Source organism: Euleptes europaea, chromosome 6 (assembly GCF_029931775.1).
Source record: "Euleptes europaea isolate rEulEur1 chromosome 6, rEulEur1.hap1, whole genome shotgun sequence".
Taxonomy (NCBI): Eukaryota; Metazoa; Chordata; class Lepidosauria; order Squamata; family Sphaerodactylidae; genus Euleptes; species Euleptes europaea.
Window position 1 is genome coordinate 22,442,813 of NC_079317.1, and position 14,653 is coordinate 22,457,465.

At 40.6% G+C, this 14,653-nt stretch overlaps 1 protein-coding gene across 1 annotated transcript in view; it reads right to left on the minus strand.

Annotated features, from left to right (window-relative positions):
* The window catches only part of PAPOLA (poly(A) polymerase alpha), a 40,429-nt gene that overhangs the window by 9,029 nt on the left and 16,747 nt on the right, over nt 1-14,653 (minus strand). The window contains exons 8-16 of the mRNA XM_056850963.1: nt 14,384-14,473; nt 14,152-14,290; nt 12,609-12,681; nt 10,810-10,930; nt 9,607-9,691; nt 5,969-6,022; nt 5,278-5,397; nt 3,307-3,416; nt 379-500 (exon numbers count right to left, since the gene is read on the minus strand). Of these exons, the coding sequence (XP_056706941.1) occupies nt 379-500; nt 3,307-3,416; nt 5,278-5,397; nt 5,969-6,022; nt 9,607-9,691; nt 10,810-10,930; nt 12,609-12,681; nt 14,152-14,290; nt 14,384-14,473 (914 nt within the window). The remainder of the gene's footprint in view (nt 1-378; nt 501-3,306; nt 3,417-5,277; nt 5,398-5,968; nt 6,023-9,606; nt 9,692-10,809; nt 10,931-12,608; nt 12,682-14,151; nt 14,291-14,383; nt 14,474-14,653) is intronic.

Sequence of the window (14,653 nt, forward strand, 5' to 3'; positions counted from 1 at the left end):
TGTTTAAATCAGCTTCTTCATTACCATGCCTAAGTTTAATAGTATTCCTATTAATCCTTGTCAGCTGTTTAAAATCACAATTTCCACAAAATATTAAATCTTTTAACAATTCTGAACCATTACCAAGTTACAAGTCAAACAGAATCTTTTCCAAAAGCCATACAGACTCCTTTCCAAGAGCCACATCTGAGAAGGGACTCCCCTCTCCCCCCCACCCTTCCTGAAGAGAATCTGGGCTCTCGAGCCATCCTGATAGGTAAGAATATTTGTGACAAACAAGTTTGTTTGTATTTCTAGATATTAACCAGGAGAACATTTTCCACACTTTTCTTTCAACGTAATGCTTGTTATATTTATCAAGTTAACTTGCAGTATTACCTTCTTCTTTTTCTGAAGCACATGACCAGGTAGCAGTTGGTGAAGTTGCTTTTTTCTAACATGCATTGCAGCAATTTTCATATCCATCTCAAACATCTTGCTGTTTATTGCTTGCCTATAAACTGCATAATTAGAAGAACATTAAGAAGTTTTACATTTGGAGGAAAAACCATTAGTTTCCCTGGAAGAAATCTGTATTCCTAAGTATGCTTGTTTGGAAGGAAAAATGCATTAAAAAAAATCCAAAGAAATACACCACATCTTAACACACAGTAAAGATGTATTACCTCTTTAAAGGTACATGAACATGGGACACTTTGCCTCAAGCGCAACATTTCTCCTGATGTGTCAAAGAGGAGGGAGGTATCACTTCTGGAATAGGATTTCTGCCTGGCTACAGGCCGAAGGAGAGCTCCATCAATTGGCCCACCAAGCCAGTGGGTGAACAGGGTTTTGTTGCAGGTCAAACAGACCTCGGCAGAAACATGTTAAGAGTTGGTCTCTTAACTGGAACTTTTTTGAGCTGCCTGAAGTAGGACTCTGGAGAGGTGGGGTATAAAGTCCCTTAAAAGCCAGTATGGTGTAGTGCTGAAAGTATCGGTCTAGCGCATGGTTCAAATTCCTACTCTGCTATGTAAGTTCATTGGGTTACCTTGGGCTAGTCAACCTCCCTTAGCCTAACCTCCCTTAGTTCACACTATGGTGGGTGCTGTGAGGATAAAATAGAAGAGGGAAGAACGTTGTAGTAAAGCCACTCTGGGTCTCCATCAAGAAGAAAAGGGGAGAGGGAGAGAGGGAGAGAGAAACTGCCTTGTACAAATTCCAAAGCAAAAACAGACTTTGTATCAGGGAATGGCAACCTCTCAAGAAGTTGCTGAGGGTCATTATTTCACAGGATGCTGACAAAATGACAGCCACCGTAGGATTAAAATTGCCAAAGAAAAAAAATCCCGGCTTGCTAGAAATCCTCCCAAGAGGACCTTCTGGCAGAGCATAAACCAGTTTAAGACACTGATTTTGGCAAAGTGACAAGCTCTCGTTATGTTCTCTACAGCAGCAACCAATCAGAAGCTGCATCCCTGAGGCTACAGAAAGCTGGTCTGATGCAGAGGATGACAACATATTGCACTTTTACCACTACAGCTCAGATCTTTGTTCAACATGGAAGCTCCCTGGGTGGTCTAGGGCAAATCTCTACTGCTCAGCCTAAACTACCTCACGACTGTAACAAGGACATGGGATTACCCTATGTACACTGTCCTAAGGTGAAGGAGCAGAGGACACAAACATGATGAACAATCCACAAGCACTTTTTGCTCATACTGCCCACTGAACAGGCTGCCCCGTGAAAGAAGAGCCCACAGGGAGGTGGGGAAGCTAAATACAATTATTAAAGGCCTCAGCAATAAAGATTTGTGTGCGTGCACCTATGCTGCATAAAGAGGAAGTCCTAATGCAAAACAAGGAGGCATTTCCCACTGCAAGAATACTGACCATATGCCTCCACACTGTCCAAGCAAATCAGCAAATTCTGCCTGATCATTGAGCAGAGGAAAGAAATACTAACAATCCAGCTGAAGCCCCAATTTCAAAACCAGAAACCTTTCCCATCCTTTGCAAAAGATAGGCTATTTCCAAGAAGCACGCCCTCCAGTAGCAGCATTACCAGATCAGTTCTGTTAGCAGATTTCCGGCCAAAACACCACAGAATGTCAGTACTGTAAGATGTGCTAGAGTTCAGGGGAAGGTGATCTCACAGTAACTCACTTATCAAATAAATGAGGCCATAGAGAACTGAGACATATAAGCCATTTCACCACCCCTGGAGTGGCTCAATTGCCACATGAAAATAATAACTGCAGATTTCCCACCCTGAAGTGCAGCAGCATTGGGTTCAAATGCTTTCTGGTATCTTTGGATCATTCCGAAGACTTAACTGCTAGGAAACAGCTGCGAGTTTCCCATGAACATGCACCCTGGGCCTGCAAGAACAGATGGAGGAAAACCCTATCCAGACAATGTCCTCCCTCATTGAGACAGGAAGGATGGTTCAGGTCAGCCTCTTTCATCAATTAAGCGAAGGAGCAGTCCTGGTCAAGAAAGGGAACTCCTGTACTAGGATAAAGTTTATGCCACCAAAGTGAAGTCTCTCCTAAGATGGGAATGATCCAAACATGAGGTTAGGTTCAATGCTCTCTGTGCTACCAGTTTAATGTTCCTCATGCTGCTTTGTAATCTATATATCGAATTCCCAAGTCTGCCCCATGCCTGCGGGTATTTAAATCCACAGAGGGAGCAGACTGACCCCAACAGGTTTTTCTGCAGACTTGGGAGACCTCCTAGATCTGCATAAAAATCAGAAATTTATAAAAAAATATAATGGGGGGTTTAAGTGCCTCCCCCAATTAAAAAAAACAGCATTGTCTGTGCATGCTCAGACAACACACTTACCCTTCAGGTGAGGAGGATGCCTACAGCCTTGCTGGGCCTGGGTCGGAAGTAGTGATGGGGAGGGAGAAAGCCGCAGGGGGGCTGGGAGCCTCGCTGTGCCTGGGATCATTGTAGGCAGCGATCGGGGGGAGATGGGATTCCCCCCACCCCAAAGCAGGGGGAGATGGGTTTCATGCATGAGTTTCACGGGCTCCACTTGTTTTCTTTATATTCTAAAATTAGCATCTTTGTGGCAGGCTGTATTTCTGCAATATGAGAAAGCTCCAAGAATCTCCTTTTTCTACTATCACAAACTGTCTCCACTTGACTATAGGCAGTTACCGCTAATTATGACAATACTTGCAGCTATTACAGCAACAACTACTTTGCTAGCATTTGTTCATGATTCAAATAAGGGCCGCTATGATCAAAGGTAATATATCGATTTTGAGGCAAGCACAGGTTTAGAACCGCAAGAACTGGACAAGTCAAACTTACCAGTGTCGGTAAAGGACTGAATGTCAAATGTAAGATCAACACTCAGATTTTCAGAGTTCTCAGTTCTCTTGAACACTAGCCCGATCACCCACATTGTACGAAACTCTTCCCTGGAAAAGAAAAACCACAAAAAACACCACCATTAAAACATTAGCAATTCTATATGACGCCTTTGGTTAGCAACCTTTTAGAACTCCTATGTCAACCTGCAACTCTGCAATGGCTAGTGTAAGGAACAGAGCCACAAGGTTATGGATAGTTTGAAAATCAAGTAAGATGCCTGAATTCTAATAACGCAGATCTTGTAACCTGGGAGACTGGCATTCTTGAATTTCTATGGAGTTTAAGACAGCAGGATGCCTTGTCTGAACTGGGAACAACTCTCAAATGACTTCAAACAAAGTTATCTACAGACAAGGAGGTATCTATATACAGCAAATAATGGTTTAAACCTGTGAGCCCAAAAGCATAAGCTGCTGCACTCTTTGTTTTGCTATAAGCAGTCTCTTCCAATAGTTGGCACATCACTATTATTGTTTCTTCGTTGATGTAAGCGATATTTACCAGCCACAGTGCAGAGTTCTCAGCTTTAAGAATTAAGAATATAAGAACCCTGTTGGATCAGATCAGTGGTTCATCAGAACCTGGCCTCACAGTGGCCAACCAGTTAATCTGGGAGGCCAACAAGGCAGAGAGATCGAGGTCTTCCCCTGATATCACCTCAGAGGTTTACTGCTCCTAAATATGGAGGTTTCCTTTAATCACTGTGCCCAGTAGCCACTGATATACCTAGTCTCCATAAATCTGTCTATTCCCCTTTAAAGGGGCAATTTTCCATTGACATGAATGCTGAACCTAATAGCATTGTGATCACGGTTTCCAACTGGTGCAACATCTACATGTTGCACCAGGTCTCGAGTCCTTGATCAGAAGCAAGTTCAAGATGGCTTCTTCTAAAAAGAATGGGTTCTTGCCACCACATGCAACTACGGTGGCTTGCACCAATGGAACACCACTGCCCTTTGATGCACATAGAGTAGGCTACAATCCATTCAGTTTAGCGGAACAAAAAATCCATCAGATTTATTGAATATAAAATACGTACAGACCTGTCTCTCTCCCAATGAAACTGGGACTCAAAGTGGGTAACAAAGTTCAGAGGACCTTAAAATCTAAGAACGTAGTCAGCATATATCACACTCTTCATCCTTAAAGACCAAGACCTCAAGAACTCCAAATGCCTTGTGTGTGTGTGTGTGTGTGTGTGTGTGTGTGTGTGTGTGTGTGTGTAAAGTGCCGTCAAGTCGCAGCCGACTTATGGCGACCCCTCATGGGGTTTTCAAGGCAAGAGACTAACAGAGGTGATTTGCTAGTGCCTTCCTCTGTATAGCAACCCTTGACTTCCTTGGTGGTCTCCCATCCAAATACTAACCAGGGCTGACCCTGCTTAGCTTCTGAGATCTGACAAGATCAGGCTAGCCTGGGCCATCCAGGTCAGGGCCCAAATGCCTTATATCCGTGCCTAAAAAAAACTGGGGGGGGGGTGCTTTCTTCAGAGTCTTCTGTGAGCATAAATCATGCCTTTGGGATCAGCACATCAATAACTATAGCGCTTGTCGCCGTTTCAGCAGGGATTGTCTAGTGCTCTCATCTCTGATCATACTCCATTTGCAACACAGTAGTGATATTTTAAACTGATCTGTCACTTTCAAATCCAAAAATACCCCATACGTAGATTCACTTACTTTGAACCACGGGGTATCTTTCTACTGCCCCCAATGGCCTATATGGAACCCTATTTAGGGTAATGCGTTTCTTCTGTAAATGATTCTATGTGAAACAGAAGGGGCAGTCTCGGTAAAAGCATCCATCATTATTTCTGACAAAAGCAACCTGAGTTTAGCCCCTGCATTCTTTCTTTAACCAAGATGTTTCCTCCAACACACTAATTGAGTAAAAAATCTGCCTTACTTGTCAGGATTTTCCTTGGGTGCTGGGAATGACTGAGGATTTACATGAGCCAGTGTGATGAATTCGTTCTTTTCCAAATTTCCAACCAGAATACGGATTTTGGACTCGACCAAGCCAACCCTGAATGAACAGAAATGTGCTGATTCAATAATCCAAATAGAAAATACCGGCTTCCTACTTGAGACTAATAAGTTCCAATTCTATGTTCAAGCTTATGTTTAAGCTCATGTATCACTCTAAGATTCCTGGTTTATACAGATCTGGTAAAAAAAATCTAGCTAAGTCATTATACACTAATTGCTTCAGCTCCATGTTGCAAAAAGTGAATTCAAAAGTAATAATACAAGCCAAATGGTAAACGGAATGCCAAGCAAGAACTTATTTCTAATCAAAACAAGCATCCTTTGGAAAAAAAGACAGAAGCTAGGGTGCATCCTATTCAAAGACAGGAATCTGGGAAGTGTGTTATTTAGATAATCATGTGAAAACAAGTCATTTTTGTTTCAAGGTCAGTTTTTTTACAAGTAACAGTAGATTGAAGTTTCATTTTCATTCCTCATTATACTTTTTTAAAAATAGAATGAATGCATCTTTGAGTTTAGCTCTGCGGTGCTGTCAATTTATATCACTATAAAATAGGGTAGCAATCATTAACAAAACTGCGCACTACTTAGGGAAGAAAGATACTCACCATTCTAGTCGCTGTTTTTCTGTTGGTGCACTTGCTAGAAGTACAATATAATGCCTTTGAAAATAAAGACAATATTATATACTACCTTGATTTTGAAAATTCAGATTATAACCAGTCAATTTTCAACATTTCATGGAACCTAATTAGTACATTAATCAGATGCTTCAAAATAAACAATATGTCAATAGCTTCAGGGAAGTACATACAGATGCAAAATCATTTATCTATGTGTCAGAACTACCCTAGAGTACAGTACTCATTCGGATGAGATCCACTTGCCAAAACTAATTAGCAATATTAAAATTGTTGAAGCTGTCAGAAAAATAACGCCTAACTGAGGGGGAAACCAGAATTGGAATACGACCTCAAAGCCTACATTTCAAGAACTTAATTTGGAGAAAGCAGTTTTGTTTTGTTAAGAAATTCTCCTAGAATGAAGGCATGTTTCATACAAATAAATGGGGCAAAAAATAGTGAAAAAGTCAAGAGAGATCTGGATCGTGCAGAAAAGATTTTGCAAAACCTTACAAGGTCTCAACCACCTACTAAGCAAACCTGAGCATGGTGGTCCCAATTCAGAGCCCCATGTGAGTTTTTACATGTACACAGAACTGGATACGGAGGTTAACTCATTTTAATGGAAACTGCCGTTTTAGGATGTGCCACACCACAATTGGCTGCCGTTAATGAAGCCAACAGAGCAGCATTCACAGGCACAAAAGCTCTCCGGTCAGTCAGCGCACGCTAAATTGGGTGGAAGTGCTGAATTATGCCTTTGTTTCTTGTATCAACACTGAGCATGTATACATTTAGCATATTTTTTTCATTACTAGGAAACCATAGGGCCCCCAAAGACTTTAAGGGGAATTCTGTTCACATTCCAGACAAAATTTAGGATGGAGCTATGTTATTGTTTCCAATACTGTGCTTCCCTACTAGAACTAACATGGGGTGGTATTTGTAGGGGAAACACAGCTAGTAGGAGGGAGCGCCTAACATCCCTTGCCACTTATCCCTGGAAATGCCCCCTGGCCATTTTTAAGCCTTCTCCCCATCCACTCTCCCAGAGAGAAAATAAAGATATCTGGATGAAATAGGTTAAGAACAGCCATAGGGGCATTTATTGGGAACAGCAACTGACAGGAGAAGGATTAGGTACACCCACTTGGCTGCTAATTCTCCTTTGCAATTCCTGGCCCCTATCAGTATAACGAGACAAACATGGACATGCCATGGTTGTTTTATGCTTTGGAAATGCTTTTCAGGAAAAAACAAATCCTCGGTAACTTGGCAAAAGTTGTCAGAATCTGTAACCTCACTTACGGAAACGAACAAATTTAAGCACTTAGGGTCTAAACGAATCCCAGACTCTAGCTGCTAAGATTAGTGGAAATAAAATCAAGGGAAAGTGGGAAAAGAAGCAGATATTTGCCATATGTATACCTTCGAAATGCAATTAATGAGGCCAATTCACACTTTTTTCGATGATGGCAGGTTGTGAACAAACGCATTGTTATACACTCTGATGCCTCGTGTAATGTGTCAGATTGAATTACTCGAAGGTAGGGTGAGAGCAGTTACATGGCCATCCCTTCAAAGACCCGTGTCTCCTGAACACTGCCTAATTGCCTTCACAGACATTATTTACCTAAGTGGCCTCACCTAAGACTCAGCATAAACCATTTGGAGAACTGAAGCAGATACAACATTGTAACAGTAAGCTGGATTTCCACTAGTTTGTGTGGGAAAATATTAAACACTTTACGCCCACAGGGAGCTGGGATTTCAAATCTTTCTAGTATATTGGACACCAACTTTTTATGGGAGTGTTTCTAGGACCTACTGGCAATTATTTGGACAACTGTTAAATGTAATGGCCTCTAGATGGAGCATTTCTGGAAGAATTGGGACATTTAGACATACCGTGCCTTTTAAGAGTCTTTGGGGCACCGAGGGCGAAGAAGGCTGCAGTCCACAGAATGCCACTGGTCGTATACCCCATTGGTAGGCCTACAGAACTCTACTAAACGGTCTTATTTTATGTAACAGTTTCTACAAAATCCTGATCCTTGAAATAAATTGTTAGCGGCTGTGTTGTGACAATCAGTGCTGATGTTTAATTGGTTTTATCATGTAACACTTCACCAATAATATGTAAACATTGTCTCCCTTCTTATCTAGCTTGCACCCAAGCTTCATTAACCTTCAGATCCCACTCACTAACTATACTGATCTGGCAGTTCGATCTTTTCAATTTGTAATCCCCAAATACAGAGAGGATACTTAATTTCATTCTTTTTCAATTTGGGGCAACTGATGTGTTGGCCTCACAATAATCTTTTGTGCACTGGACAAAGAGATAGGGTTAGAACCACATTAATTTTTCAATTAACAGGTCAGCTGAATGCAAATTTTCTGTCCCTCCCCCTTCTGCACTACCGCCACCTGCTGATCTAGGGAGAATGGGGGCCATTTTGGAGAGCTGAGTGGGTGGGGGAAGGGGGAAGAGAAAAAGGAAGAAAACTTCTATTTCATTGACAGAAGTGCCTCCCATAAACAGAACCTACATTTTGGATCCAACTCACAAGAATTTTCACTGACATGGGGATCCTAAAAACAAGGGGATTGATTGATCCAACCACCTTCCAAGAAGCCTCACTTCATCAGAAGAGTCACTTATATTGGAGAAAGGCTTCAAACTTTTTTCAGAGGAGTGGGAAGATGGGGTAGGATCCACTCCTTTTCATGAAGGCAGTAAGGATGAACCTCAGCTTCCTTCATGTGTATTTCTCAACATTAACACCTTAACTGTATACATGCACCAATATGTACGGGGGGATCATAAACAGCCAGCTAACTGTATTTTAATATTATGTTTTAAGTAATATACACCAAAGCTTTCAATATCAACAATAGTGCTCAAATTCAAAATCATTTTTATGGTCAGAAACACTTATAAGATTTAGCATTCCTTCCACTATGGCAAAATGAGTTAGGGGAAGCACCTTCAACAGTGACCAAACAGAGAACTGCAAATGCATTAGATGACATTTTGACAAAATGTATCAAATCTTCCCAAATCTGTTTAGGGTTCTAACCATTGTTATGGAAGAGTTAAGAGAAACAAAACACAAACACATTGTGGTGATCATCAATCTTTTTTAATGGAAGGAAACTGTAATATCAAATTTAGATTAATACAAACTACCCAATACAGGAAATCTTTAAGTCTCAGTTCACAGCAGGCCTCTGATGAACTTTAATGGATGTCAAATAAGCTACTCAGTATAATGTATACTCTTTGATCAAATACAAGAAATAAACTTTTCCCATTATATTAGTATGCAAATGTTTATTAGGAACCCTTAAAGCGTTTGATAACCTCAAGAAATTTTCCAAGGAAGTCTACACCTAAGGACAAATACTAGAAGGAATTTTCCTAAGTGATAAAAGGCCAGATGCATTTCATCTTAGTTGAAGTGGCTGATAGGATTCATCAATTTTATTTCCACATCTGCGTGTTGGCTGCCCATTATAACTGTGCTAGTCAAGTTAGTCAGTCTGCATTAAAGAAGGTGCAAAAGTGTTAAAAGACAAATGTATTTTAAAAAGCATCTTTCATGCTGTAAAATACATACTTGTACTTCTGAAAGAAGTTTGGAGCTTCAAAAAGTTTGGACCACTCTGCCTTACTCAGCAAAATTTCATCTGTGATAGCAAGACCTGAATTATAAAAACACATTTCAGCTTTCTCATACATTCCTTTCAAACAAAAGAACTTAGAAAATACAAGAGGTAATTTCACATCCATCATTTCTCAGCTGTTTAGAAAAGCATCATAATTGGTATAAATGATAATTTCAACTACTCTGGGGGTCTTCCTTTTAAAAGGTTATGTTTGAAGAGCTTTACTTATGGCTTCAGCTTGTTAGTGATACAGCAGCTAAAAACTGTACCCACAGAACTGTATAGTCTAACATAAGCTTATGCAGAAGGAAGTCCCACTAAGTTTGATGGGGCTTACGCCTACAAAAGCATGATTAAGATTGCAGCCTTACTCATCTTTCTTGCTGCAAAGTTACCCCCAAAGTTGAGATTCCAAGGCCTGGACTGGACGCTTTACATATGAAAAACAAACAAACCCATACACTGCTATTTGTGGGCAATGAACCACTTGAAGAAGAGTTGGTTTTTATATGCCGACATTCTCTACCACTTAAGGAAGACTCAAACCAGCTTACAATCACCTTCCCTTCCCCTCCCCGCAACAGACACCATGTGAGGTAGGTGGAGGCTGAGAGAATGTGACTTGCCCAAGGTCACCCAGCTAGCTTTGTGTATAGGAGTGGGGAAACAAATCTAGTTCACCAGATTAGCCTCCGCCACTCATGTGGAGGAGTGGGGAATCAAACCCGGTTCTCCGGATCAGACTCCACTGCTTTAGACACAAAGCTGAATGCAATACAATAAATAACTTCTAAGATTAACATGCAGTGCTATCTGTTGAGATAGTAAAAGTGGCACTAGCATCCTTTCTGGGAAGGACTCCATGGTGAACAAAACTTAATAGTTATTTTCAGGAACACACTACTTAAACAGGAAAGAATGGTGAGCTTTTAGAATACCGTGGAAAGCCAAAGTTGGGTAACAAGCCAGACTTGAGGATTGCCGCATTCTAATTAATTTGTAGTTGCTTTTCCAAAGAGGGCACAATCTGAAGAAAGCCATGCAATTCAGACTATTTGATAATCTTTTTGCAGAATGTGTGGATCTAGGTTACCAGTCTACGTGCAGTTTAGTGCGCACCATTCTTTCAGGAACACATACTCAGAATTACTTACCTTGCTTAAATTCTTCAACCATGACCATGCGGGTAGAAACGGACACATTGTAGGTGGAGTTCTGCTGGGGGTATGCTGGTGTAATTATAGGCATAAGATGGTACCTATCACTGGGATTTACCTATATATAACAACAGCCAATCAGTTTTCTTCAATCACATTCAAGGAAAAAATCGGGATCTAGCCACTGAGAAAGCCTAATGTCGCAAATGAAATTCTACAATGTCACGATTTTACTAGTTCTGTGAACAGTTTCTAATAATGTAATACTTTCCTATATATTTCTAGAGACAACGGGTTGCATCCAGTGACTCCATTTCACTGGAGGAAGGAGCCCCTTTTCTCAGTGAAACAGAGTTGTTGGCTACAGCCCATTGGGTTGCATTCTATCACTCACTCAGCCAAGGGGGGCAACAAGTCACGCCTTCCTGGCAGAAAGGCCTCGTGTCTGGAGGAGACACCTCACACACGTTGACAGAATGAGCCACATTAGCTGAGCAGCCTGCAAGGGTAAGCCTACACAGGTAACCTACTTCAAATTCTCAATAACAAAAGTGAATTCACTCCGTTTTTAAAAAAAGAAGACTGCAGCATAATATTGAGCAACTGGAATGATACCTCCATACTACTTGGATGAATTTGAGATATTACCAGGCAAACTACTATCAAGAACCCCTTTGAAATATGTGGTGTGATTCATTTCTGTAGCCCTATTGCCAAGAAAAAGCCAATTAAAAAAAAAACACTAAGCACCCAACAGGATCAAATGTGTTTAACATAGATTTTATTTAAAACAGTATGTTTAATGAAGGAAGGAAAAAGAAAAAGGTGAAGATGCATTTCAATACTATCAAAGCAGCATTTGTTAAGGCTGAAACCCTACTATTGCCTTACACGGTTTTGCTTAAACTACTAGCATACAAAGGGCTTCTATTACATACTGCTCATATGTTAAGGGTAACAAGGCAACGTGAAGGGTAAAAACAACTGTAACATTTTGATTTGGGCTTTTATTAAAGTATGCTATCTAATGAAATAAAAAATGGTACAGTCTTCATATACACCGAATTTGTCCGCATTGGCCAGCCAACAAGCTTCGATTATTCCAAGTACTCTGCAGTCACAAGTCTTTCTATCCGGCTGGGTTTCAGGAAGCCCAGAACGTGACTGTGATAGCCGCAAGCCATATGGAGGAAAAACAGTAGGTACCCTTTTTTTGGGGGGGGGGGAAGAAATATGCCGCTGATATAGTACAAACCCAATGAATCGTTTAGGAGCACCTAATCATACAGCATTAGTGAAGCTAAGGATATGTATACCCGGTAAGTATCTGGATGGGAGATCACTAAGTCTCATGAAAACCAATCAGAGCAAAGGAAAAAGGAGGATGCACGTATAAGACTCATTCATCGCCATCCATGGCAAAAGGCTATAGCCCACAAGAGGAATATTTGGCGTAAATGCAATATGTGGCTCAACTTCAAACCATCTTTCCAGTTGCGTCGCTCAACAAAGATCTCAAGTAAATCACTTGGGGAAATAACTTGCATGAACTAAATCAAAGCTGCCGTATTTCCACACCTGACAACTTTTATGCAAGCTTCGATCTTCAACTAAAGGCAGCCTTCAAGTATAACCTGGACACCAGTTGCTTTCTACAATTTGCAGAACAACTCTTGTCTACAAGGCCCATCATGCTAACCAGTACCTGAGTCTGGCAACAAAGGTTGTTTTTTTCTGGGGCTTAAAAACAATGCTTTAAAGTGTGAACTTATAGGGGGAAAAAATAGTACACTAACCCTTGGGTCCCATACAGGCAAATTAAGATTGCATTCTTCTGGCTGTTTCAATAGCACTGGATTTGGCCATTCCCTGTTTAGAGAGATCGTAGCACTGAGTAAGAAAAGCACTTATTTATAACAAGTAAGCATGTCTGAATGCGAACCTTCATTTCTTATACTGAATGCAGCACCAGATGTTGCTTCTTTTTTAGAGTGAAAGCTGTATACCCCTTCTTCCTTATTAATGAATTTAGTTTGTTCCTTCCAACCCACAGCATTTCCATACCAACTAAGTAGGCAAAACCTCATTTTTCTAGCCCTTCATCTTCAAAGATACATGGATCACATTTTCATAGGCTTCTTTAGAGCTTTTGGCCAAGGGCAATGTATGCAGACCCATCCCTTAAGCTCAGAATGAAAAAGAGTTGCCACCAGCAATGGAGGGTGCTGGCACAGACACTTCACGTTTGGCAAATCTATGTTGCAAGCATCCTTGGCTGTTGCTCCCTCCCCCTTAGCAGAACCTCAGCCATATAGAAGCTGGTATAATGTCTGAACTCGCCCCAAGATAGCTAGGAAAAGGCTTAACTTTTTCGCAGTAAATTCTTCCCATACGGTGCTACCCATTACAATTTCTTCAAAGACAGTTTGAAGCACCACTTCAGAATGCAGTTAACATGTTATGTTATTAATTTGTCTTGTGTCTTAGAATACTGTTTGGAAGCTAAGCAATCAGATACTTATGCAGCCCTCACGTAAACCCACGACATGTGTGTGTAATTTTGTTTTTTTGCTTTAAGCCCAATTCTCTGGCAATTTTTAATATATAGAATTCTGCAGTGTATTACACTTAATCCCAACTTTAAAAATATAAAAAACTTATTCTCTGAAGTGTTTCAAACAATTCAGAGGACAGTGAAGGGCAATCAACTTTTTGGGGGAAATATTCTGTATAGTAAATGCTGAAGTTCCCTAATTCTATTTTTTATTATTAAGGTAGTACATCAGCTTCAATTTGATATACTACTGTTGCCATGTTTTTTAAAAATCCAATTATATAAGACTGATGGCAATATGACTACCTTTTTGAGCAACTCAGTTCTTTCATTTAAAAAAATGTCACCAAGCAATGGTAAACTACTCCCAGTTGCCTGCGGGTCTCTCTAAGATATTCCCTGCTCTATTGTACTAAACTTCCTAGATGAGGTAAGAATGCTATATCCTCTGGCCCCCTTTCAGTAGCATGCTCTGCCCAGATAATGTTGCCCTAAAATGGCATAAGCTGGAGACCAACTGAGACCACAGCTAGAAGGTATATACAGGCCAGAAGTAACATTTCTGCATGCCTCACAATCTAAGTGAAAATTTTGCACTGAAGGCTACAAAAAAAAAAACCTGAACGTTTCTCATCCCTGCCAGTGTCTTACTACTCTGCAGGACTGTAAATACTCCTTTGAGCACACCTCTCAACCTGACACCATCTGACGGAATGCCATAGAAACAACACTAAAAATCAGGGTCTATAAGAAATTTTATTTTAGTGTAATCTAAAGAGACATACCATTTAGAAAATACCAAGAAAAATTTATGTACAAGAGTTGATGCTATTGCATTTGGATAAAGCTGGCAAGTTCTTGCTACTAGCATAGCCCAGGAAACTCCACCAAGGAAACCTAGTATATTGGAATAGATGTTGTGCCCTGTTGTTGCAGAGAAAAAGAGACAACTTTAGTCATTTTCATTCAGCTTGAAAGAATTGTTAAAAAAAATCAGTTTTGTAAAACTCGTCTTACGTTTGGCCCACAGTTTGATAGCTCTCAGTGTTAACCTGAAATTGTCAATGTTTGGTACTAGATGGAGGATTTCATCGGTTACCCTGCAACCTGGAGGAAACAGAAGACATGCTTTATGAGTTAAAATAAAGAACGAAAGCCACAAACAAATAGAGCAGGGGTGTCAAAGATAAGGCCTGTGGGACAGATTCAGCCCCATGAGAGGTTGGTACTCTGGAAATTAAATAAGTTGTATCCATGTAGCTCTTTGGATTAATGGCAATTGTGAAT